We start from the raw sequence: 27,407 nt of genomic DNA on the forward strand, positions 1-27,407 counted from the left end.
TGTCCTGTCCGTGTGCGAGCAGCTAATCTCCGGCACCGTTGCGTTGGGCAGGTCGCTGCGAAACTGTACACACACACTCCCTGGATGCCAATTCAGAACCTCTGCCCCAATTTTTTCACATGGGCTTGTTATAGCGCCACCACCAGGAGGCCCATTTGTGCAAAACCCATTTTTTTATATTACTCCTACAGATTTTTTCCAAACATCATGCAAATCGGTACACAGTATCTCTATAGTCATGTGATCAACACGGATCTGTACAATTTCCCATATTCCATCCTCATTGGCTAAGGTTGGCTTCCAAAGTTTGCAGGATTGGTCCGTTTTGAACAAAATGCCTAAACTAAGCACGCAGCTTGCGATTTCCGTGAAATTTCACACACATATCCCCACTAGGCAGAGGAAGAAATGCCACCCTTTTCACATTGGCCTGTTATAACGCCACCAGCAGGTCTGATTTAGCAAAACACATTTTTGGAACAAAATGTCTCAAATCATGAATGCAGTGTCCGATTGCTGTGAAAGGCCTAAGAATAAATGGCACCCTTTTCACATTGGCCTATTATAGCGCCACCAGGAGGCCACAATAACGTACCTGACCTGGCGGAGACCTGTACTCCGAGGAGCACTTTTTCTGGTTTATTTTGTTTTATTTTAGAGAAACTTAGTAATTTGGTATTTGTGTGATATCAGGACAGTGACATTAAATACATTAGCATTGAAAAATGTATCCCGCTATAAACAAATGCTCAAAATACAAAGGACTTTAAGTATAATAAAACTGTAAAGAGGAGAAGAGAGTACAAGGATGCACCCCATGGAGTGGTCTGGCTAAGAGAAGAGGAGAAGACAGAATGGCCCAAGACTTAAAAGGCATAACTGTTTGTCTAATTGCCTTCATATCAGCATCATTATCAGTGGTCATTTGAGAAGGGCAGGAGGCTTCCTTCAATTCCAAAAGTACTTCAAGCTCAACTACTACAGAAGAGGATCAGCTCAGAGCTCATTGACATGTCCACAGAACTCTGTAAAGAGACATGTTTGAAACATAGTCTTTTGTGGAGTTGTCAGGCAGAATTCCCAGAGCATTTTTCCTTTTGTAACTAGTACGTATCTCTGTGAGAGTGGTATATCTACGCTGGCATACCTGAAGAATATGTAAAGGACCAGGGTTGGAACCAGGAAATGACATGAGACTCTGTCCCTGTCAACCACTTTAGCCAAGAAGAGACGGACATGGACGTCCTCTTATAATCATGCCACCACTAGTTGAGACACCAGTGATACCCAAACTTTTTTGCTCATTTATCCGCACTCTCTTGAGTAGTTTCTAATGTTCTTTTTATTAGAGGTGTGCACAGCAGCAGCAGCCTATACCTAGAGAAACTAAAATACATCAGATGGAAGTGACATATATTGCTAAGCGGTAGTATACAGCTGTCTCTCTCATGTGGAAAGTAACTACGTACATTTACTTAAGTACTGTACTTAAGTTTACCAATTTGAGGTACGTTTGCTTTACTGGAATATTTCCAATTTGTTATACTTTTAATTTGACTCTACTACATATCTCAGTCAAATATTGTACTTTTACTCTACTATACAATTATTAGAAAGCTTTAGTTACTAGTTTGATTGATTGATTGAATACTTTATTTAGAAGTTTGCAGAAAAAATCACATGAAAGTGCAGTTCAAATACAAGGTCAAATATAGCTGCAAGCAGTGATAAGCGGGGCCAGGGGGGGGGAGAGAGAGAGAGAGAGAGAGAGAGAGAGAGAGACACTAATGAGGAGTGAGTGAGGGCAGGTGTGATTATGGATTGAGAGGGAATGACAGCAGGTGAGGTGGGTAGATCCAATCCATGGGAATAGGCCAGGTGGACTGTTGCTGTTGCTCACTTTCTAAAAGAACATAATTATGAGAGAGAGAGAGAGAGAGAGAGAGAGAGAGAGAGAGAGAGAGAGAGAGAGAGACGGAATAGATTGAAGAGAGAGAGAGATAAACGGAATAGATTGAAGAGAAAGAGAGAGAGAGAAACAGAATATATTGAAGAGAAAGAGAGAGAGAGAAACGGAATAGATTGAAGAGAAAGAGAGAGAGAGAGAGAAACGGAATAGATTGAAGAGAAAGAGAGAGAGAGAGAGAGAGAGAGAGAGAGAATCGGAATAGATTGAAGAGAGAGAGAGAGAGAGAGAGAGAGAGAGAGAGAGAGAGAGAGAGAGAAAAGGAATAGATTGAAGAGAAAGAGAGAGAGAGAGAGAAACTGAATAGATTGAAGAGAAAGAGAGAGAGAGACTTGGAAAAGGAATAGATTGAAGAGAGAGAGAGACATGGAAACGGAATAGATTGAAGAGAGAGAGAGCGAGAGAGACATGGAAACGGAATAGATTGAAGAGAGAGAGAGACATGGAAACATAATAGACTGAAGAGAGAGAGAGATGGAAGCAGAACGGATTGAATGGACATCTCAACCTATTGCCATTAACAGGAATCGAACCCTCAACCTTCGGATTGACAGGCTGCAACACTACCTATAGTGCTATAGCTTTGTACAGATTGAGGTTGTCTGTTGAAGATAAAAGTGAACCAGTGAAAGCAGTCGATCTACAAGCTCAGAAACACGTTGCTATCTGAAAGGTTTTGAGATTGTAGATCGGCTATTTTCAGAATGAAGTATGTCATACATTGCAAAAACATACCTTCTCAGATAAGCATTTCATGTTATCTTTATCAATTGCATATGTATTCATTAATACAGTCTTGTTGTTTGCAATGCACTTTAAATGAAGTCTCCACCAAGTGAGGCTTGAACCGGCAACCTTGATGTTATGAAACATTCACTTAAGCGGGAAGCCATTGGACCAACAGACCTAATCTAGTGAAAACGGAGGTCAGACCGATGATACCATTTCACGCAAATAACTGAAAAATCCTGGGTTTAAGTGTTTTTCAAACTGCTCAAAATTGCGGACAATCTAAGGGCGGAGAGAGAGACATGGAAACGGAATAGATTGAAGAGAGAGAGACATGGAAACAATAGATTGAAGAGAGAGAAAGATGGAAGCAGAATGGATTGATTGGACGTGTCAACCTATTGCCATTAACAGGAATCGAACCCTCAACCTTTGGATTGACAGGCTGCAACACTACCTATAGTGCTATAGCTTTGACCAGGCTGAGGTTGTCTGTTGAAGATAAAACTGAACCAGTGAAAGCAGCCGATCTACAAGCTCAGAAACACGTTGCTATCTGAAAAGTTTTGAGATTGTAGATCGGCTATTTTCAAAATGAAGTATGTCATACATTTCAAAAACAGACCTTCTCAGATAAGCATTTCATGTTATCTTTATCAATTGCATATGTATTCATTAATACAGTCTTGTAGTTTGCAATGCACTTTAAATGAAGTCTCCACCAAGTGAGGCTTGAACCGGCAACCTTGATGTTGTGAAACATTCACTTAAGCGGGAAGCCATTGGACCAACAGACCTGATACAGTGAAAACGGAGGTCAGACAGATACCATTTCACGCAAATAACTGAAAAATCCTGGGTTTAAGTGTTTTTCAAACTGCTCAAAATTGCGAACAATCTAAGGGCGGAGAGAGAGACATGGAAACGGAATAGATTGAAGAGAGAGAGACATGGAAACAATAGATTGAAGAGAGAGAAGGATGGAAGCAGAATGGATTGATTGGACGTGTCAACCTATTGCCATTAACAGGAATCTAACCCTCAACCTTCGGATTGACGGGCTGCAACATTACCTATAGTGCTATAGCTTTGTCCAGGCTGAGGTTGTCTGTTGAAGATAAAAGTGAACCAGTGAAAGCAGCCGATCTACAAACTCAGAAACACGTTGCTATCTGAAAAGTTTTGAGATTGTAGATCGGCTATTTTCAGAATGAAGTATGTCATACATTGCAAAAACATACCCTCTCAAATAAGTATTTCAGGTTATGTTTAACAATTGCACATGTATTAATTGACACAATCATGTTGTGTGCAATGCAACTTTAATGAAGTCCGCATCAAGTGAGGCTTGAACTGGCAACCTTCAGGTTGTGAAGCACACGTTTAAGGCCATTGGACCAACAGACAAGAACTTGTGAAAAAGGAGATCACACAGATGATACAGTTTCACGCAAATAGCTGAAAAATCCTGGGTTTGGACCAACAGACAAGAACTTGTGAAAAAGGAGATCACACAGATGATACAGTTTCACGCAAATAGCTGAAAAATCCTAGCCTGGTAAACACCCCCTCCCTCCGGAAATCTCATGCATTGCATTTGGTTTCAGGAAGGAGGGTCTGGGATTGCTCACAGAGTAAAGCTGCCCGAACCGCTGCGCATACGAACCAATCAGCGGCTGCTAGGGGCGGGATCATCCAATCACCTGCCTAGTAGCTTGAAAAAATGAAACTCCGTCTGTCATCGATTCTGCGCCCGAAGTCTCAGATGCAAGTACGCTGTGAAACAAAATGTGTGTCGCAAGCTTCTTCCATTTGACGGAGTGAGGTTAGAAAAATCCTGGGTTTAAGTGTTTTTCAAACTGCTCAAAATTGCGGACAATCTAAGGGCGGAGCTTACTGGTCAACGTGATACATGTGTTCCTCATGAGTCAAGGCACATGTGTAAACAGGTTTAATGGCTGTCGGCCAAACGAGGCATGACTTTTGCCTGTTTGAAGTTTGCACTTTCAAAAAATCGCTATAGCGCCCCCCTTTGACCAATTGGAGTAAGATTGGTTTCAGTGATATTTGGAATGACCCTCAACATTACCGCAAAGTTTCAAAGAAATGTGAGTCTGCATGTATGTGTTAGGGGCAGATGAATAATTGTCATAAAACTGCAATATTCATTGGCTCATTAAAGCTTCATTTTTTCACTTATGGAAAATCCTCACTGCTTGTTTGTCGGCAAAGGTCCAAAGTTCATGTGTAAAACGTTTCGTGCAGATTACTCAAAAATCCCAGGAGGAGATAGGTTTTAACTGTTTTTCATATAATTCAAAATGGTGGGAGATCTAAAGGTCAGAGGTCAAAAGTCAGAGGGTTAAAGTTGTTCATCATGAGTAGACGCATGTGTGTATTGAAGTTTTATGGCTGTAGGTCAAACAGGGCATGAGTTGTACCTGTTCAAAGTTGGCATTTTCAATTGAGTGCTATAGCGCCACCTTTTGACGAAAGATTGTGAGATTTATTTCTTGATAGTTTTTCATGACCATCTACCATATGGCCGAGTTTCGTAAAAAGCGACAGCACGGTTCAGCCAGAACTGTGAAAAGTGGCAGAAGAAACAGAATAAGGGGAACATTAAAGGAGTAGTTCACCCCCAAAATACCTTTTTTTCTATGGATTACTCACCCCATGGAGCCTTGAATTCATGGATATTTTTTTGTTTTTGTCGCATTCCTTCCTTTATTATTTGATTATAATAAATGTAGCCCCATTGATTCCGGTAGGAGACACAAATGCATTTGTGTCTCCTACCGGAATCAATGGGGACACATTTATTATAATCAAATTATTGGCTTAGGAATGCCACAAAAACAAAAATAAATCCATGAATTCAAGGCTTCATGGGGTGTGCAATTGATAGAAAATAAGTCATTTTTTGGGTGAACTCCTCCTTTAAGACAGGTCCAGAGCTGAGCTCTGGCCCCGTAACTAAATAGGATTAAAAAGCCTTAGAAAGCACAATGGCTTGTTTCAATTGGGGTCCTTTTGTATTCAATTCATAGTGATTCATAATGACAGACAGAACTTTGTAGATTTGGATTATTATTACAAAACAAACATTAACCACTTCAGCTCTATTTAAACTCTAAAGAGATTTCTACAAGCTCACAACGCGTGGCAATGCAATGCGTTGTGAGCTTGTAGATCTGCTATTTTCAAAGCATTTTTATACATTTTGAAACTTGTGAAATGGGACATTCTGCATAATAAGTACTTTTACTTTCAGTACTTAAGTATATTTTAATGTGAATACTTTTGTACTTTTACTCAAGTAAACTTTTAATACCGGACATTTAGTATTTGAGTATTTCTTCTACATTGTGGTATTGGTACTTTTACTTAAGCACAAAATGTGAATACTTCTTCCACCACTGCTCATTAGTGAATATAATTTATAATAGTCATGTTTTCATTCAATGCATCATAAATAGTATTTGTATTTTTCAGTTTCCACAATGACCACAACCAAATAATTTGATTACAAAAAAACTATTCCATAATTCTTCATTCAATCCCCCTGGGAACTCTGCATTTAGGAAATGGATCCAGTATGAGTCTCCCTTTGTAATTGGTCTCTGTCCCCACCTCTTCTTAGTGGGTTGACTACTTCTAAACCTTAAAATCTCAGTGTACAAATGTCATGTTTTACAGTATTATAGTGCCTGGCAACTGGAGACTTCTCATCTTTATTTCTAATATTGCTCTGTGCTCTGTAATTCTGGTTTTCAATTCTATATTGTTTTTTCCCACATAGCAGAAATCACAGGGGCACTTTAAAAGATAAACTACATATTTTGTCTTGCATGTAATTCTCCCTTTCACTTAGATTGTTTTTACCTGTATGTGGGTGTAAGATAGACTCCCGTAATCATGGCATTACAATTAATGCAACCTTTACAAGGGAAATTCTTTAGGTAGATAAAAAGTGTACACATCGTTTTTTATTAATTTGTCACTTATATTGTTTGCTTTCTTAATTGCAAAAATTGGAGGGGTGGAAAAGGTCTTTCCTACCACAGGGTCGCTGATCAAAATGTGGTGTTTCTTCTTTTTTTAAAGATGTTTTGTGGGGCTTTTTTTGATTTTTTTGACAGGACAGTAGGCTGACAGGAAACAGGCAGAGAGATGTGGGGTGACATACATAGATATATATAAAGGCTAGATGGCTCAAGGGGGCGTTGCAAGCGTAGCTCAACCGCGGCCATCTTGCGACGGTCATTCATAACATTATGTCTATGGGGCATATACTTTGAAATAACCATAGCGTGCTCAATTTTCATCCGATTTTCAAACGGTTCGGTGTTTTGTAAACACCAAAGATGTAGTTTTGATACTGCATACTTAATTTTATTAAATAAATAAAAAACATGATTATAATTATAAGTATGCAGTGTCATAACTACATCTTTGGTGTTTACAAAACACCAAACCGTTTGAAAATTGGATGAAAATTGAGCACGCTATGGTTATTTCAAAGTATATGCCCCATAGACATAATGTTATGAATGACCGTCCCAAGATGGCCGCCATGTGGCAACGTTGTACTCCATTGGCCAGCAGCGCGGGTGAGTCATCTAGCCTTTATATATATCTATGGTGACATATAGCAAAGGTCGTGGGACTCGGGAGTCGAACCCGCGACGCGCTGTCAAACTGGATTACCAGCATAAATGGTATGCACCTGGACCGCTAGGCCAGCAACGAACCAATATACAGTATTTCTTGACTACCTCTCTAACAGGATGGGAATTAGGAGAAAATGTGGTTGTTATACAGGTTGACTATTTCAATCAGACGAAGATTTAGGAGTGAGGAGACTGGTTCTATCTAGGTGCTTAAAGAGGTGGTGCCATGGTTTTGCACTTTTTCTGTTTTTCATGTGTCTATGAGGTTGATAGAACTTCATTAAGCCCCCTGGTGGTGTTACAAATAGGCCACAGAACGTTAAAGGAGACAAACAAACATTTCGTACCGTATCGCGCTGATTTGGAGACACGTTGGTGCGTGCTACTGTGTGTCTCTCTCTAGTGAATGGGTCTGTCTCTGTGTGAAGCTAGCATGCCTCAACAAGACCGCAGGAGTAACCGGAAGTGTCAAAATAAAGGTAGCCCAAAACACACAGGAAGTGTCAAAATAAAGTAAACCAAAATAAGCAAAGTAAATAACAAATTAACTTCAAACTAAAGGAAAACAATTGAAGTTAAAAGGAACAAGTGTCACAGACACTTACAATAACCATAATACCTGATGATTATGTTTTAGGGGGGGGGGGGGATCTCTGAAAATCACGGCACCCCGTCTTTAACTTTAGACTTACTTTTAATTAAAATGTTATCATTACAACCTCTTTCCCTGAACCTATTGCACATCTCTGTAGACTGACTCTCAAAATCAGATTCAATATTGCAGATTCTCTTAAATCTTAATTTTTTACTACAGTATATGGTAACCCTCTTTTTAGACCAGAAGGGTGATAGCTAGAAAAATGTAGATAATTGTTTCTGTCAGGTTTTTTTTTACGGTAGGCCTACACTGTTGTCTGAATCCCTCTGGTTGTTTATTTGATTTGTATAGTTTGGAGAGAATGGGCTACCCATTGAGACCATAGCAAACTCAAAGTAGTTTTTTGTAAGGACCACATTGGCCAAGTCCATGATCAGGTCAGTAGGAGGTGACTGATTCTCTCGTGACTCCATGTAGTATTTTAGGGCTTGTAAACCTTATTGGTGAGGTACATTAGTATATAGGAAATATGAAAAATCTCCAATAGACTTTAATTTATTCAAAAAGTCAGACTTGTTTTTTAGATAGGAAGGCAAATTAGTCACCAAATCTTTGATGTGAAAATCAATGTACTATGAAATAGGTTCAGTTAGCCAATACCGGCCACTATGGGGCGCCCAGGGACCGGTGGTTCACAACTCTTATGAATCATCTTCATTGTTGGCCAGGACTTTTCTCATGGCAGCCAGTAGACTACATCCCTAGGACTGCTTCTCAGAGGGATGTACCTCTGAGAAGTGAGAAGCAGGTCAAACCTGGCCAAACCAAGAAATCTGTACATGCCAATATGGTCTGCATTTTTAACTGAATTAGGACCCCTTTGTTTCTGTGTTGCCACTGCCACAAGCATCTGATCCTTGAAAAGTATTGATCGATGATTGATTGAGTACAGTCAAAGGCTATACTAAAAGGATAAATCAAAAAGACCCAGGGGGCTTGTTTCTATTGTGGTCCATAAATTAACAGCATAAATAATAGATGCTGTTGTTGGGAAAGTTGAACTATTACAATAACTAGAAAAAGTGCTCCTCGGAGCACAGGTCTCCGCCAGGTCAGGTAGGTTATTATGGGCCAGCAATGTTCGGAATTGGCCAATCAAGATGGAATGTAAAAAATTGGACAGAACCATCTTGATCACGTGACTATAGAGATAATGTGTACCGATTTGCATGATGTTTGGACACAATTTGTATGAGTAATATAAAAAAGAAAACGGTTGCAAAAATTGGCCTCAAGGTGGCGCTATAATAGGGCAATGTTAAAAGGGTGGCATTTGTTCCTCAACGTAGTGCGAATATGCGTGCAAAGTTTCACTGCAATTGGACGCTGCGTTCATGATTTGCGGCATTTTGTTCAAAACGGGCCACTCCTGCAAATTTGGATAAAATCTGAAGGCTTACAATCAAAAATTTGTTTTACATAAGTCGGCCTCCTGGTGGCGCTATAAAAGGCAAATGTGAAAAATGCAGGGCAAAGGTTTTTCCTTGGCCTCTAGAGAGTGTGCATACAAAGTTTTACACAGATCGGTGCAGTTATAGGCAAAAACACAAATCGGCCTGTTATAGCGCCACCATGAGGCTGATTAAAACATTTCCAAGTGGCATTTCTTCCTTGGCGTAGTGGGAATGTGCGTGCAAAATTTCACGGAAATTGCATGCTGTGTTAATTTTTAGAGGCATTTTGTTCAAAACGGAGCACTCCTGCAAACTTTGGAAGGCAATTTTAGTCAATCAGGATGGAATTCGAAAAATCTGAAAAACCTGTTTCGTTTAATGACTATAGAGATACTGTGTACCGATTTGCGTGATGTTTGGACAAAATCTGTAGGAGTACTGTCAAGAAATGTGTTTTGCGCCCATACCCTAGGTGGGGTTGGCGAAAGGGCCCACTCTGTGTGGAGTTTGCATGTTCTCCCCGTGTCTCTCAGGGTAGTTAATACCCTCACAAAAACATGTAGTAATCCTGGTCACTATAACGCCTCCCCCATGACAGCCGGGGCGCCTGATGGAGGGGAAGGGAACTGGTTGGAATAACGTGTTCCTTCCACGCGCTACGTCCAACCAGGGAAACTCCCCCCTGTCAGGTGACAAGAAGGTCAGTCGGCTCTCATGCATTGAAGGAGGCATGAGCTCGGCCCTGGCCTCCCTAGGCTGGTGAGGGGAGTGTAGTGCCCAGGATCACTTAGAAAATAGGCACTCGGTGAAAAATAAGGGTTACAAAATCGTGGGATGAAAATGTATTTAAAAAAAAAAAATGTGTTTTGCACCAATCGGCCTCCTGGTGGCGCTATAACAGGCCCCTGTGGGGCAGAGGTTCTGCTCTGGCATCCAGGGAGTGTGTGTGCACAGTTTCGCTGCGAGCAAGCCAAAGGTGCCGGAGATTAGCTGTACACAGACAGATAGAATGACGGACACACGGACACACGGACACACGGACGGACGGACGGACGGACAGGGTGTAAAACATACTCTCTTGCCATGCCTTTCGGCCTGGCGGAGACAATAATGTGATGAGATTTCCAACTAGCTCATATCTTGGCTCTCTTAGATCCTTTTTAGTCGCTCCACCAACATGTTTGGCAAAAAAGCTTTCAAATATGTGCCTGCCCTTGATGTTGATATTGTCAATTCTGACAACCACTTTGTAACCTTCTCTATCTCTCTCTGCAATCAACCACTTAAACCAGTCCAACCACATTCTGTCCCCACCTGATGGAATGTGTCTCCATCAGTGCCTGGTTGTCTGAAATGCTTGCAAGCTGGGAGAACACGTCTCAGCAGCCGAAAGGAATGGCGCAAAACTGGCCTATCTGACCACCTACCTTGCAGTCACTCCTCTCTGCCTTATCATCTTACCATTTGTATTATACTTAAAGTCCTTCATATTTTGAACAGTTTATAGCAGGATACATTTTTCCACATCAATGCTAATGTATTTAATGCCACTGTCAGTAACAGGGGTCTCTCTCCAGCTTTTTAATAAACAGAAAATACGTTTTCAGGTGGGTTGCAAATTTCCAACCAATCAGGAGAGAGTGCCCATTCATCAGCTACATTTTTAAGTGTTCCAGTTCCAATTTTGTCTGCAAATTTCTTTATGCCATCACTTCCCATGAGTTCTCTCTCCTGATTGGATAAAATTTGTATCCTGACCTGAAAATGTATTTTTTTAAACAACTGTAGGCTACTACACCCCTCCTCAAGAACTGCTGACCAGAAAGGCTCACTTCTTTAAAACCTGCTCTCTCCCCTCCTCTCGTAGCATTAAATTTTTGCATCCCAAGCTGTAAAGTTTCAAACCTGTCAGACCATTCTACTGAAACCACACTCTGCTAAGGCCAGCTGTCACAGTAAGTTGCTTCATGCTGTTCAAACCGATATACATGAATGAAATATTATTTGTGTGAACTGAGTACTGAATGTTACACATGCTCTTTTTCAGCACTGTCCTGCTTTTTGTTTATTATCTTTGTCTCACTATTTAGATGCTAGGCCTACAATAGATCATTTACTTGTAGATATGCCTGTTCAGAAATAGATTGAAAGAGGTTGTTGTTTACTTGTTGTTTCAGATCATGCCTGTTCAGAAATAGATTGAAAGAGGTTGTTGTTTACTTGTTGTTTCAGATCATGTGATGTGACAAACCTACTTACTGGTTTGTCCACAAATATGAATAGTTAAAGACCAGTAAGGGTCCATTTGGACCCGTGGTGGATCCCAAACCCCACGTTGAGAACCAGTGTTCTAAGCTAAACCTTTCAAAAACCTTTTGTAAATAGGCTAGTTTGTCTTAGTGATGACCCCTGTTGTCATCTGGGTGTAATCTGCTGTACCTCCCTTACAGGTGGCTTGTTAGAGTAACCTGGAACACCTAAGAAGCCGTTTTATATTTGTCACATGACAGGTTTACAGGTGTAAACCAGTGGCTGAAATGTCTTTCATTTTTGTAGTATTCTGTGAAGAAGAGAATGGAAGAGTGAGAGCAAAGGGAAAGAGATAGAAAACAGGTTAAATACATCTAGCTTATGTGATGGCGATATTTAGAGCATCATATGCAGGTGTTAGCTATATTAGGTGTAGCTATATGTTCTTTTAGAAACATTAGCTTAATGCCCTAGACTAGAGCCTGATTTATATTTGGTTGCGAGCTGTGCAAAGTGCTCCGAAAGTAGCCGATCTACAAGCCCACAATGCTTTATGAGCTTGCGGCTATTTTCGCACAGCCAAGTATAAATTAGGCTTAGTATTATAATAGATTTATATGAAAACTACACTGTTGCCTGTATGATTGTAGGTATAACTTCTATGAGCCTTCTACAGAGAGGACATTTGCACACTCTGCTGTTTCCCCTGTGATTATAGTTAGAACATTTGCTCACTTTGTAGGTCTATTTACAACTTTTCAGTAGCAGACAAACCATGTTCGCACCTGTTGGTATCTTGTCAGACTAATACCATTTGTATTATACTTAAAGTCCTTCATATTTTGAACAGTTTATAGCAGGATAAATTTTTCCACATCAATGCTAATGTATTTAATGCCACTGTCAGTAACAGGGGTCTCCCCCTCTCTCCAGCTTTTTAATAAACAGAAAATACATTTTCAGGTAGGTTGCAAATTTTGAACCAATCAGGAGAGAGTGCCCATTCATCAGCTACATTTTTAAGTGTTCCAGTTCCAATTTTGTCTGCAAATTTCTTTATGCCATCACTTCCCATTTCAATTGTTTATCCTGTATGAGTTCTCTCTCCTGATTGGATAAAATTTGTATCCCGACCTGAAAATGTATTTTCTGTTTTTTTAAACAACTGTACTACACCCCTCCTCAAGAACTGCTGACCAGAAAGGCTCATTCTTTAAAACCTGCTCTCTCCCCTCCTCTCGTAGCATTACATTTTTGCATCCCAAGCTGTAAAGTTTCAAACCTGTCAGACCATTCTACTGAAACCACACTCTGCTAAGGCCAGCTGTCACAGTAAGTTGCTTCATGCTGTTCAAACCGATATACATGAATGAAATATTATTTGTGTGAACTGAGTACTGAATGTTACACATGCTCTTTTTCAGCACTGTCCTGCTTTTTGTTTATTATCTTTGTCTCATTATTTAGATGCTAGGCCTACAATAGATCATTTACTTGTAGATATGCCTGTTCAGAAATAGATTGAAAGAGGTTGTTATACAGTAGCAATTTTCTTAGTTTCAGATCATGTGATGTGACAAACCTACTTAATGGTTTGTCCACAAATATGAATAGTTAAAGACCAGTAAGGGTCCATTTGGACCCTTGGTGGGTCCCAAACCCCACGTTGAGAACCAGTGTTTTAAGCTAAACCTTTCAAAAACCTTTTGTAAATAGGATAGTTTGTCTTAGTGATGACCCCTGTTGTCATCTGGGTGTCATCTGCTGTACCTCCCTTACAGGTGGCTTGTTAGAGTAACCTGGAACACCTGAGAATCAGTTTTATATTTGTCACGTGACAGGTTTACAGGTGTAAATCAGTGGCTGAAATGTCTTTCATTTTGTAGTATTCTGTGAAGAAGAGAATGGAAGAGTGCATGAGAGCAAAGAGATAGAAAACAGGTTAAATACATCTAGCTTATGTGATGGCGATATTTAGAGCATCATATGCAGGTGTTAGCTATATTAGGTGTAGCTATGTTCTTTTAGAAACATTAGCTGTTAATGCCCTAGACTAGAGCCTGATTTATATTTGGTTGCGAGCTGTGCCGTGCTCCGAAAATGCTGAAAAAGCTGATCTACAAGCTCACAATGCTTTGTGAGCTTGCGGCTATTTTCGCACAGCCAAGTATAAATTAGGCTTAGTATACAGTAGCTGGCACCAGGTGTTCCTGGTTACTCTAATAAGCCTGCTGCAAAGGAACCAGGGAGCCATAATAACCCCTGATGACAACAGGGGTCATCCAACTGGTCATAAGCCTACTTGGATACTTTTATAATAGAACAGAATTAATTAGAAGCCTTTTTATTTCTTTATTCCAGACACAGAGCGATCATGGCTGAGTACAAGCTTGAGGTGTCAACAGGTGACCGGGCATTTGCAGGGACATTAGACTGCATATATGTCACCTTAATTGGAACTGAAGGAGAGAGTGAACGCACACATTTGGACAATTTTGGCATCGATTTTATTGCTGGAAAGGTAAGCTCATTTAAAGGGATGTGTTGAGTGTTGTCATTTAACTTTATTTAAGAAGGAAAGAAAAGGTCATTTTGTCAGCAATGTTTTTTGGAATGCTTGCATCCTTAATTTGTGTTGAAGTACATTTTAGCATTGAATGCTGCTTTAACATAGATAACACTGGCCAGTCTTTGAAGTCTGGTGTCTGCCTTGCTCAAAAGAACCTCAACAAGTTTCCCTGACCATTTCTCCCCCTTCTTTTTTTCATACAGAAGGGGAGCTACACTGTGAAAACCAGTTTACATCTTGGGCAACTTCTATTGGTCAAACTGGAGAAAGATACAACTTTTAAGAAATTGGATAATGCATGGTTCTGTTCTAAGATTGTGGTGACTACTCCAGAGGGCGATGTCATCCTTTTCCCATGCTACAGATGGGTGTCCGATGGGGAACTGATAGAGCTGAGAGGAGGGAAAGGTGTGTTCCAAATAAAATAGACACTATAGAGCACCAAAGTCTGACATCACTGCCGCCAGAGGGGGCTTTCCCCCTAAGTTATCATTTTTGTATTGGATTTCCCATAGGGGAATCTTAGATAGTCATATAAGAACTGTATTCCAATAAACAAATCAGCCGGGCGATTATCAAATGTGAATCATATCATAAACTACACAGAGTCACATACCTGACACAATCTCCTGGGTGGTTTGTTAATTTTTGGAACACAGTTCTTATGACACGATCTAAGATTCCCCTATGGGAAATCCAATACAAAAAATAACGCCATGACGCAGGGCTAGTGGGAGTGGACTTTGGTATAATATACACGGTAATTGTGGTCAAACATTCACTCCCATTTTATGTGATGATTCTGATGTTTTCTTGATGTTTTCCATGATCTAACTATTAGTCTTGTTTATCCTCAGCCATGAAGGCCTTTGAGGATGACCATCCCCTTCTGACCGACCACCGAAAAAGAGAGTTAATATGTCACAACGACTTGTACCAGTGAGTTTTATGTGTGCACAATTACATACTACAAGAAGGGTTGTTGTTATAGTGCCAAATATACAAATATTACGTTTTTCATGCTGTCATTCCCTACAGGTGGAAGACATTTGGTCAAAGACTGACACACATCTCCACTTTTAAAGACAGTTCTATGATCCCTGATGAAGACCGTTTCTCAGCCTCTAAATCTTTAGAATTTGCTTTTGAAAGAGAAATGACGTGAGTCTATATTGTTCAGGATACTGCATAACAAGGACAAATAGACCTAGTTTAAAATGTTGATGAAAAATAGTAACTTCTTTTTCTTTTTCCAGTAAGGTTGAACTCAAACTGAAGGGAATGAAAAACTCTACTGAGCAGTGGGAGGACATTGAGGCCATGAAAAGGGTTTTCTGGTTCAAAAAGACACCAATGTCAGGTAGAAATGGACTCTAAAGTTTGTAGTGTAACTCACTGGAACATTCCCATTGAAAAACGACAAGGATTATTGCTTACATGCAAGTAGGGTATAATTAGCCATGTTGCATTACAGTACATCCACATCTGAGAATGAAATACTCTCTGACCATTAGGAAACAGAAGCATTTATATGCGGTGTACAATACATTATAAACAGAACATTTACCAATTGTCATTCCTGTAGAGTATGTCTCCGAACATTGGATGGAGGATGACTTTTATGGATTCCAGTTTCTGAATGGAATCAACCCAAATATGATTCAGCGCTGCTTGGAGCTTCCTCACAACTTTCCAGTCACAGAGGAGATGGTGAAGCCCTTCTTAGACAGCGGTAGCTCTCTCCAGAGGGAGATGGAGGTATGGCGTGTCTTACGGTGTATCACTATTAATTTGGGCAGTTTCAATGAATGTGTTAATGCCTGTGACATCCAGGAAGTACAAATATGTTGTATCTATAATCTAGTTTCTTCTCTCACGCAGAAAGGCAATATATTCCTCTGTGACTACAAGGGATTGGTTGGATTGTCCACTAAGGTGGACAATGGTGAAGTTCTGCCGTTGACACCTGGTCTCTGCTTGTTTTACATGAACCCAGAGAATAAACTGATGCCCATTGCAATTCAGGTATTTCACTGATGAGGTCATCCAGCTACTGTATAGTCACACTGTCAAAGGAATATGAGCATTGTTTGACTACTACTGTACTTGACCAGTCTAAGGACGAGACACAGAGAACATTTTGAGCCTGAGGTTTTTACATGAAAATGTAAAATAAAGATCTTTGCTTTCTCTTTAACATCCCAGCTGACCCAACAGCCCTCAGAGCAGAATCCAATTTTTCTGCCCAGTGACCCAGAGTGTGACTGGTTGTTGGCCAAGATGTTTGTGAAACATGCAGATGGCATGTACCACCAGTTTGTGTATCATCTATTGAACACTCACTTTTTGGCAGAACCATTCGCAGTTGCAACTCTGCGAAGCTTTCCAGTGATTCATCCTCTCTACAAGGTATGGTAGAGATGATATATATATATAGAGAGAGAGAGAAAAGTTTCAGAGTTTTAAATGTCACAACTAGGTCATATGGCTATATAAAACATAAACTGTAGAGAAAATTGTGTCAAACTATTTTGCACAATTTAACGTACATTTGAATATTGTACCACCGTGTAGAACATGATTCTGGGTTTGCGATGAATCTTTGACATGGTTCTTCTTCCTTCTTGTCTATCCAGTTGCTGATCCCGCACTTCCGCTACACCTTCCAAATAAATGTTGTTGGCCGCCAAATACTTCTTTCACCTGGAGGACCTTTGTATTCAGTAAGAATAATATTCACCTGTGTCAAACTTGAACTGCTGCTGATTTTCTAATTTGATTTTTATTTTTTAAAGTCAACCAGTAAGAGATATTGTCCAAACTAAGGCTCTGTGTCCAACACAGTGTTTTTCCCAGCTGAAAAAGCAAAGTGCTCTCATCCAAAAACACCCAGAGTTGAAAATATTTCAACTTCTCGACCCGATACAAATGTCAGATGTGAATGCGCAGCGCAGAATAGATGTTCAGCGCGGCGTTCTCATTGAAAACAATTCTAAACGCAACACAAAAAGGAAGAAACGCCTTGGTCTACACAGTCCCTAACCTTGTCTAATGCAAATTATTTATTTAGACTTCGCTAACACCAGAGGGTCTCATGGAATTCATGGGAAGGGCTCATTCTGAAACAACCTACAGCTCCCTCTGTCTGCCAGAGAACATCAGAGCACGAGGACTGGAGTCTGTCCCAAACTTCTACTACAGAGATGATGGACTGAAGCTGTGGAATATCATCAACAGGTGATCATTAACCATTGTTGTGTGACCCTCATTGAACCAAGCACGTTGGAAGACCGCACTCATTTAGATTGCAGGTCCTTACCAGACCACTGCTACGGCCCTTTAACAACTTTAACCCTGGCATCTCTATTTTGGGCATGGCATTAGGCAAAAAAAGGAACGAAAGAAAGAAACAAATCCGAAAATATTTTGAAAATAATGTACTACATTTGTTTCTGCAAGGCCGAAAGGCATGGCGAGAGAGTATGTTTTGCACCCTGTCCGTCCGTCCGTCTGTGAGCAGGTAATCTCCGGCACCGTTGGCTTGATCGCAGCGAAACTGTGCACACACTCCCTGGATGGGCCTGTTATAGCGCCACCAGGAGGTGGCACTTTTTGACAGTACTCCTACAGATTTTGTCCAAACGTCACACGAATCGGTACACAGTATCTCTATAGTCATTACACAAAACGGTCTTTCAGATTGTTTATATTCCATCCTGATTGGCTAAAATGGCTTCCAAAGTTTGCAGGAGTGCTCCGTTTTGAACAAAATGCCTCAATTCATGAACACAGCATGCAATTTCCGTGAAATATTGCACACACATTCCCACTAGGCTGAGGAAGAAATGCCACTTGAAATTTTTCAAATCAGCCTCATGGTGGCGCTATAACAGGCCGATTCGTGTTTTTACCTATAACTGCACCAATCTGTGTAAAACTTTATATGTGTACTCCTTAGAGGCCAGGGAAAAACCTTTGCACTGCATTTTCACATCTGCCTTTTATAGCGCCACCAAAACATTTTTTTGATATTACTCCTTCAGATGTTATCCAAATTTCACACAAATCGGTAGACATTGATCTCTATAGTCATGTGATCAAGACGGATCTGTTCGATTTTTCATATTCCATCCTGATTGTCTAAGATTGAAATCTAAAGTTTACAGGAGTGGCCCGTTTTGAACAAAATGTTGCGAATCATGAACGCCGATTGCGGTGAAACTTTGCACGCACATTTGCACTACGTTGAGGAACAAATGCCACCCTTTCAACATTGCCCTATTACAGCGCCACCAGGAGGCATACTTATATAAAACATTTTTACATATTACTCCTTCAGATTTGATCCAAACATCACGCAAATCGGTTCACATGATCTCTTTAGTCAAAGGATCAAGACGGATCCTTCCAATCCACCTGATTTTTCACATTCCAGCCTGATTGGCGAATTCCGAACATTGCTGGCCCACACTAACCTACCTGACCTGGCGGAGACCTATGCTCCGAGGAGCACTTTTTCTAGTTTTGTGGTATTTTTGTGGTTAAGTGGCTTGGGGAATAGTAGTCTTGTCAATTTGTGGCTTGACCCAAAAGAAATTGAGATTAAGAGATTTTTTAATGATCCTTAGGGTCATCCAAATAACATATTAAAAGTTTTTAGGGGTTGAAATTTGGGTCTTTCATGCCTTCAGCGTCACACAAATTAGGTTAAATTGGCGTCTAAGATGGCTGCCGGGGTCTTTAAATTGCTCACAATTGAAAAAATTGATACAAAAGATTTTTCTAATTATTGTGGTACCTCTATGCATGCTTAAGAACAGACTAAAAACCTAGGAAAATATACCTCCCGGAACGGTGTAATTTAATTGTACTCCCACATGAGCAGTGTGGCACAAACTGTGCCAAATGCGGCAAACAAATGGGTGTTGGGGTATTGGTACCCCAAATACAAGCATAAGACATTCAAATATCCTCTGAAAAAGTGTTTTATTGGAAAGATTGACCCCCAAAACTCAATAAAATACACCAAATATCTTGGATAACTCTACATAAACCCTCCAATATCTAACACCATTTGACCAAGACTGCACCGTTTTAAAACCTCAAAACTTTGCTTTTGACCTTGACAAAAGTAGGTTCCACTAAATCCATGAAGGAAAACTTATGTAGGAGGGTATTGGGACCAGTGGTGGAAAGTAACTAAGTACATTTACTCAAGTACTGTACTTAAGTATGATTTTGAGGTACTTTTACTTTACTGGAGTATTTCCAGTTTTCAGTACTTTTACTTCTACTCCACATCTCAGAGGCAAATATTGTACTTTTACTCCACTACAATTATTTGAAAACTTTAGTTACTTGTTACTTTGTAGATATAAATGATTATATTATAAAACAAACATTAACCCCTTTAGCCCTATTTTATACCTAGGCTATTTGAAAATAGCAGATCTACAAGCGTTGTGAGCTTGTAGATCTGCTATTTTCAAACATTTTAGTACTTTTACTTTTGGTACTTTAAGTATATTTTGGTGCCAATACTTTTGTACTTTTACTCAAGTAACATTCTCAACACAGGCCTTTTACTTGTAAGGGCGCGCTCCCACCAAGAGTTGGCTGGCCGCTGTTTGCAGAATCTGCCAATGCATTGTCAATGCAAATGCGTTGATTCACGCAAGAGCAGATTTTTCCGCCTCTCGCGCAGACCTTGCATTTATCTGCTCTCCGCGACTAAGCATAAAACTGCTGGAGGCAGGCGCTGATTTTCTCCCTCTGTCCAATCGGGTGAGTCGAAGGCGGACCGTCTCAAGACTCAGGAAGCAACATGGTGCTCAAGGCAGCAGGCGTAGGCTCCTGAAAGTGAGTGACAGGCGCGACACTCCCGTTTTTTAGAATCTGCTGGCTGCAAAAAACTGTGGCTGCGCACAACCTGCGTTTAACAGCGGCCAGCCAACTCTTGGTGGGAGCGCGCCCTTACGAAGTATTTCTACATTACAGTATGGATACTTTTACTTAAGTAAAACATTTGAGTACTTTTTCCACCACTGATTGGGACCAATAAAAACATTGCAATCACATTACTATTGCAATTCCTTTTGGTTGGGCCTTTCTTTTGGCTTAGATTGACTGGCCTATAGTTGCAGGGGCAGGAGGATGTGTTACACATGACATACAGTCACACCCAGGAGCCACTTGATGTGATAACATGTTCTTGTTGTTTATTCTCTGAATTGTCCTTTTTGGAAATTTATGAAGTGAGGTTTTATGAAAGCTATTAAAGAGAGTGATGAGCTTTCGGTGTTGACACCAATATCTGTCATTTTATGACATAATGTTATATAATTATCTATTTAATCTGCATAGAAATGTATATAACTATAAGTTTAGGCCAGTGATATTTAAATATTTGTCATGATGTATCTCCAGCTTTGTGAGGGCAATAGTGGAGCACTATTACCCCTCAGACAGTGATGTGTGTAGAGACTCTGAACTCCAGGACTGGATCAACGAGATATTCACCAAAGCCTTCTTAGGAAACAAAAGCTCAGGTATATTACTTTTCCTTCAATCAATGATAATGCTATTTACAGTAAACAGCAAACCCACGGTATGCTGTTGACAAACTAGTTAACATACAGTAGTAAACATAATCTTTAAACAGTTGTAAAGCTTTGTTTAATGTTGCATTTACAGTATATGGCAAGTGCTTCACAGGACCTTTTTACATGTGTCTAAAAGCCGGACTAAAGCCTCTTAGAGGCTGTGCTTCTCCTGACACCGACTGAAGCGTTTGAACCGATTGATATTCATTCTCAGACATGGTCTAATATGGCTTCCAAGTGGATCTCGGAAGTCATGTGGCCAGCATGACATCATCGATTAAGGTTTTAATAAGTGAAAGTCCATAAGTTTCTATCAATGGTCAGCAATTTACTGATAGTGGTGCCAGGCTAATGCCTTGTAAAATGAACTTTCAAGTTTTGACTTGACTTATATTCATATATAATAAAAAAAAATGAAAATGCTATGAAGTCAAGGCTCTAATAAATACTGAATGCCCAAGCTTCAAGATTAAAATGTCTGTTGATGTTGATCTAAACAGGGATTCCTGCAGCCTTTCACACTGTGGAGGAAGTGATCAAGTTCATAACCATGCTGATCTTTACTGTGTCATGTCAACATGCTGCAGTCCACAATGGGCAGGTAAGATGAGAAATTATTTAAATTAAAACTTCCTTGTTGCAAAAAAACACACAGGTGTTAATCCAGCAAACAAAATGGTTCAGGGCCAAACGCCCAAAGGGTGCCTTTTTTTTGTATAGAACAATCACACATTGCAGATTACACATTAAATGATAGAAATCTGTTAAGTATGATGCACAGGATCTACTGACAGGGTCAGTTGGCTGGGTCTCATACACATTGTAATGTCATATTTTGGACTAGTGATAGTATGCAACACTATGTGTTCACTCCCAAAGATGTCTCCTATTAAGCGTGCCAACGTGTCGTCACCATGGGGGGGCGAGGCATTGGGCGTGGCATTAGGCAATGTTAAGTCAACCTGGTTTTTACCCCTCAAAGATGTCCGCAGCTACCAAAAGACACTTGTTGACGCCCCCTTCAGGTTTTTTGGCACGCTCTATAGCCTCTCTACGTTGGTTGCACGCACACAGATTTGTGCTCTACTGAGGGCACCTTAAAATGTGCATAATGACCCCAAAAGACATGTTTGCAGTAGTTGCTAAAAAATTACACCCAGTGTGAGTGCCATATATACAGTATATGCACCTACTTTACAATATACAACACTATCGCACCCTCAGCAGTGCCTGTTGAATGGCTTGTTTCTTGGCAATTAGTCTACTGAGCGAGCTGAGTGACCATTGTGTGCCTTGTTATATACAGTATATATCTTCATAGCTAGCGGCACAAAGGACTATCTGAGTCTGTTTGTTGTCTGTTTAATTGTGATTTGTTTTATTGTGACTTTTAAATATGTGCATTCTCTCATCTCAATTTTAGTTTGACTATGCATTGGTCCCAAACTCCCCTCTCCTACTGCGTAAAGCTCCTCCAACCATTAAGGGACAGTCTAGCATGAAGACGATGTTTGAGACACTTCCGACAGTTGGAGAGACAGTTGGATTTTTGGCAGCAGATTGGGTACTCACCAAGAAATACAAGGACTCTGTAAGTTTTACTAGGCATGGTTGAATCATGTTGCCATCATGACTGATAAGCAGTAGCTGTGAGACTTTGTTTTCAGTGGTGGAAAGTACATTTTCTAAAGTACAGTACTTATTTAAAATTCTGGGGCACTAATACTTTACTTGAGTAGTACTGTATGTTAATTGTTCAATACTCTATACGTGTGCAAATATTGTACTTTTTACTCCACTACAATTATTTGAACACTTTAGTTACTACACTACTGTAGTTACTTTCTAGATTAGATTCTTAATACAAAACATACATTACCCACATAAGCCTATGTTATTTGTTGTGTGATTTGAAACGAGTTTGATCAACAAGCTAGATCGGCTATTTTGGGTACTTTTACTTTTGGTACTTAGGTATATATTGATGCCAATAATTTGAACTTTTATTTAAGTAACATTTTGAATACTCCTTTTACCTGTAACAGAGTATTTCTACTTTTACTTAAGTAACAAATCTGAGAACTTCTTCCACCTCTGGTTGTTTTCCATCTTTTCCAGATTCCCCTGGGTTCATATCCTGATGAGCACTTTGATGAGCCTGCCCCAAAGCAGATGATCAAGGAATTCCAAGCAGAGCTCTCCTTCCTCAGTGAGGCTATTGCAGCAAGAAACACAGGACTGGAAGTGCCCTACAACTACTTAAACCCTACCGAACTAGAGAATAGTATAACCATTTAGTCTTGGGGTTGGCGACATAATCCTGGTCTCTATACTACCTCCCCGTGGTCAGCCGGGGCGCCTGATGGAGGGGAAAGGAACTGGTTGGAATAACGTGTTCCTTCCACGCGCTACGTCCAACCGGGGAAACTCTCCTCTAGCGGCTTGCTAGATCCTCATGCATTGAAGGAGGCATGAGCTGCTCAGTTCTGGGCTCTCCCTAGGCTGGCAGAGGGAGAGTAGCGCCCAGGATTACATAGGAAATTGGCACTGGGTGAAAAAACGGGTTGCAAAATCGTGGGATAAAAATAAATAATAATAATAATAAAAACATTTAGTCTGGGAGTACAGCATAACATTGCTTAACTCCCTGTGACCCTGATGAAGACATTGGTCACATTGGTCATATTTAGCCACCTAATGAAGCATTTTTTATTATTCTACATCAGAAAACAGTATGTTTACTTCTTGGAGACCACATCCCCTTACTGCTTTACTGTAAGGCTGATTATTGCCTATTTTTAAATCTACAGTTAATCATCATTCAGACCATTGTTCATGATTATTATCATTATTTCAGATGAATTATGTAGTTTCATTCAACATATAGGCTACATCAACTATTTATGGAAATGCATCGACAAGAGCGGTCAAAATTTTGGTTTCAAAGTATGGTTGTTTGGTTTAATGAATAAAGGTAAACTAATAATTGTCTAATAATCTTTTTCTATTCCATGTAAAGAAAGTAAGCAAAGTAAGCATTACCACCAATCAGGTGCTGTTCTTTTTTAGATTTTAATGTTTGAGTTTTGACTTGGCCTGTGTGTTTTTTTCATGATATTCTGATGTGTGTGCATGAGGTATATCTTTATGCTATTTGTCTTATTTTGTAACCTTAGAGATACACTTTGGCCGTATTTGCTCCAGAAGAGATTGATACCATTTATTCCATAATTTCAAACTAAACCTGCGAAGGAACATTGCAAATAATCATGTGACTCGCAAGCTTGTATGTTGAAAATTTTAAGTTGATTATACAACCTGCTGTTTTAAAATGTGAAGGAGTACTTCTGGGAGTATGAAAACAAAGGAATTCAGTAAAATTTGAGGTTCAAACAAATATTGTCTCTATAAAAACAGCAAAAGATTAAACCGCTAAATAAAATATGTACTAGATATTAACTGCTTCCCATGAAATCCTCTCTATCCTTTGAGACACTGTCACAGCTTGGCTCTATAGGCCGTGACAAACATTGGGGAGAAGACCAGGTTGAAGTTGTAAAGCAAGTACATATTTATTAAACAAAACCTAATAACAAAGAACTAAGGAAGTATGAACAGAACATAGTAAGGATCCTATGGGGTGTGAAGTCAGTAATCAGTAGTGTAGACGTGGATGTGTGGAGCATGGTGTGGTGCGAGGTGTGTGGATGGAAAGGAAGTACATAATAATAAGGGCATGGAGAACAGGGGTTGGAGCTGGTGGAGACAAGTCTGCTTCTCTCAGGCTTCTCTAGACCTAGACACTGGCCAGGGCGGAGGTTATAGCCTCCTGGAGGCACAGGGCCCAGGTGCTTTCCAATGAGCAATCAGCCCCACCCTGCTCCCCTATTAAGCGTGCCAACGTGTCGTCACCAGCAGAAGGGGCAAATCAGCCTGCGGGGGCGAGGCATTGGGCGTGGCATTGGGCAATGTTAAGTCAACCTGGTTTTTACCCCTCAAAGATGTCCGCAGCTACAAAAAGACACTTGTTGACGCCCCCTTCAGGATTTTTTGGTACACCTAATAGGACAAGAGTTAATGCAGGGCATTCACACCCACAATCACCCAGACTATAGAGCGTCGCAGTTCCCGCCCACTTCCTGTTTTTTTTGGTGCTGGAAGAAAAAACTCAATGCATTTTTCCATTGACATTTCCAAAAATATTTATATCTATTAATTTAAGCCTCGAATCAAGCCATCATGACATGACATGAATCATGACCATAAACGTTTGATTCTGTGATTTTTTTTTTGTTGAAAACGGCAAAACAAAGGGTATTTATTAAATATAGTATATCATATAATTAAATATAAAATAAAAAAAAATCACAGAAAAAAACGTTTTATGGTCATGATTCATGTCATCTCGTGATGGCTTGATTCGAGGCTTAAATTAATAGATATAAATATTTTTGGAAATGTCAAAGGAAAAATGCATTGAGTTTTTTCTTCCGGCACCAAAAAAAACAGGAAGTGGGCGGGAACTGCGACGCTCTATAATATGGGGCATCACAACACACATCCGGGTATTTGATGTCCATCTCCATCATCCTCCATCTCCATCTCTTCATCCTCTTATCACGCCAGTACTCTCCATCCTCATCAAAAAAATATACATTTAAATCTATAGGCCCATTAAATATATCCCCCATCCCTCCATATAATATTAACTGTTTTCAAGTGGCCTGTCCATTTTTAGTAACCAAGTTAGTAGGCATACTTTTTTTTGACTTGTAGCAAAGTTATACCGATGTTTTGGCTGCTGTTAATCGGTTAAGATCCCCTTTTAGTTGAACCTAGTCTTGAGTTTTATGTATCAACAAAGTTGTTTAGTTGTGCATGTTAGCTATAGCTGCTGTTAATTGCATCATCATTTTCATAAGATCCCCTTTTAGTTAAAACTAACAGTTGCCTTGTTGGCTATCATTATTAAAACTGCATCATTTGTAATTATCCATTTACATCAATTCGAGTTTATCATCACAAAGGACTTCCCCTATAATTAGTCACAATAATATAAAAATATGTATACATCATGTTTATAAATTAGTTTTGGTCAATCCTGCTTACTGACCTATCATAGAGGAGTGTGTCTAACTTCTGTATCACACATATTTTTATAGCATTGCCTGAGGCACTGAGCCTGCTGAGTTAGGAAACACTACAGTAAGACTACATTTATTCCTATGGTGGTGGATGTCTGTGTACATAGCACCACCTAGTGGTTCATGCCATATGCTGGCATAACCATGAAAAAGCCCTGTCGTCTGCTCTCATGAGCAATATCACCTTTTGAATATGACTATATTTGAGAAGACCTGTATAACATAAGTTATACTTTATACTGTAGCTATAATATACATATCTACAAAAAGTGCCATAATAGGGGTTAACTCAATAAAAAGGAAAAGATGTAGTGCAAAAGTATAATCGAATACAATTGAAAGAATTGCTGGCACCCAAGATAAGAGAATAGACAACGGGAATTTGTTTCAGGCAAATACATTTCAAAACTAAGAGCATCGCAATCACAATAATCAAAGGGCCAAGTAGGCCTACTGCACTGCCAGTTTTTCTGTTGGGTGCATGCCAGACAGCACTGACCTTGACCACCAACATGTCAGATATTTACAAGCAGTCTAAAAGTTTGTTTCATGGTCTTGTGGTGTGCTTTGATGAGTGTATCGAGTCTTTATGAACAGTAACATAGCCTCACTACAACAGTATTACAGTTACTTCTTGGCTCAACTGATGACCAGATTATAGAAATAAATACAACATAGGTATTCTGTAAGAGTAACCACACAGAGTCCAAGAATAGTCCTTTTTAATTTTTTATCAAAATTGTAATCCCGGTTTAATTCCCCGAAGAGAGCACTGTGTGAAAATAAGCATTATTGAATTTTCTAAACAACATTGAATCATAGTGTTCTGTGAAACACAACACAAAGTAAGACTACCAATATTTGTACATTTTACCAAATGAGTATGTAGTATCTGGACACTGGTGACACACACTGTCTTTAGCAGAAGGCCTCACGATGCACAGAAAGTAGCCTACGTTCCAGCCAGAGTAGAACATTGTGACAGGTACAATTAATGGCTGGCTCAGACTCACTTACAAACATCTGGAGTTTTCAATTCATTCAAACCCTCCCGTACCATTGTTTATGTTACAGTACATGCATAGCACCAGGCATGCAATGCTCATTTGGTATGTTCTTGCACTCTATTTCAATGACGTGACGGGCACGTCGCTTAACACCTACACTGCAAGTCACACAATGGACAATTGATATGCATCTAGGCTTATTCCTACGTTAATTCGCTAGGTGTGAGTCGGGAGCCTTTGAAAACTTTGTTGAGGAGCGAATTTAAAGTAGTTTTAAATCTATGCGTGTGCCTGCGTGTGCTCCTGGTCAAATAGGTTCCGGCACGGCGTGCAAGGCCGTCCCATGAGCAATGCAACCCTGGTTACTTCGACTATATTACTATATTATAGCCGTTGAAATACATAGACGCTCGGA

At 39.9% G+C, this 27,407-nt stretch overlaps 1 protein-coding gene across 1 annotated transcript; it reads left to right on the forward strand.

Annotated features, from left to right (window-relative positions):
- The first annotated feature begins 12,861 nt into the window (after positions 1–12,861).
- Positions 12,862–23,150, forward strand: LOC308088097 (hydroperoxide isomerase ALOXE3-like). Its single transcript, XM_080432448.1, has 15 exons — positions 12,862–13,002; positions 14,032–14,191; positions 14,443–14,647; positions 15,097–15,178; positions 15,278–15,400; positions 15,496–15,599; positions 15,825–15,997; positions 16,121–16,264; positions 16,445–16,648; positions 16,876–16,962; positions 17,310–17,476; positions 20,666–20,787; positions 21,342–21,442; positions 22,265–22,432; positions 22,960–23,150. Exons 2-15 carry the CDS (start codon positions 14,045–14,047, stop codon positions 23,137–23,139), a joined length of 2,007 nt encoding a protein of 668 aa, XP_080288574.1. The 5' UTR covers positions 12,862–13,002; positions 14,032–14,044; the 3' UTR covers positions 23,140–23,150.
- Positions 23,151–27,407: the final 4,257 nt, after the last annotated feature.

The sequence above is a fragment of the Gymnoscopelus braueri genome (genome assembly GCF_963280865.1).
Source record: "Gymnoscopelus braueri genome assembly, chromosome: 7".
Classification (NCBI taxonomy): domain Eukaryota; kingdom Metazoa; phylum Chordata; class Actinopteri; order Myctophiformes; family Myctophidae; genus Gymnoscopelus; species Gymnoscopelus braueri.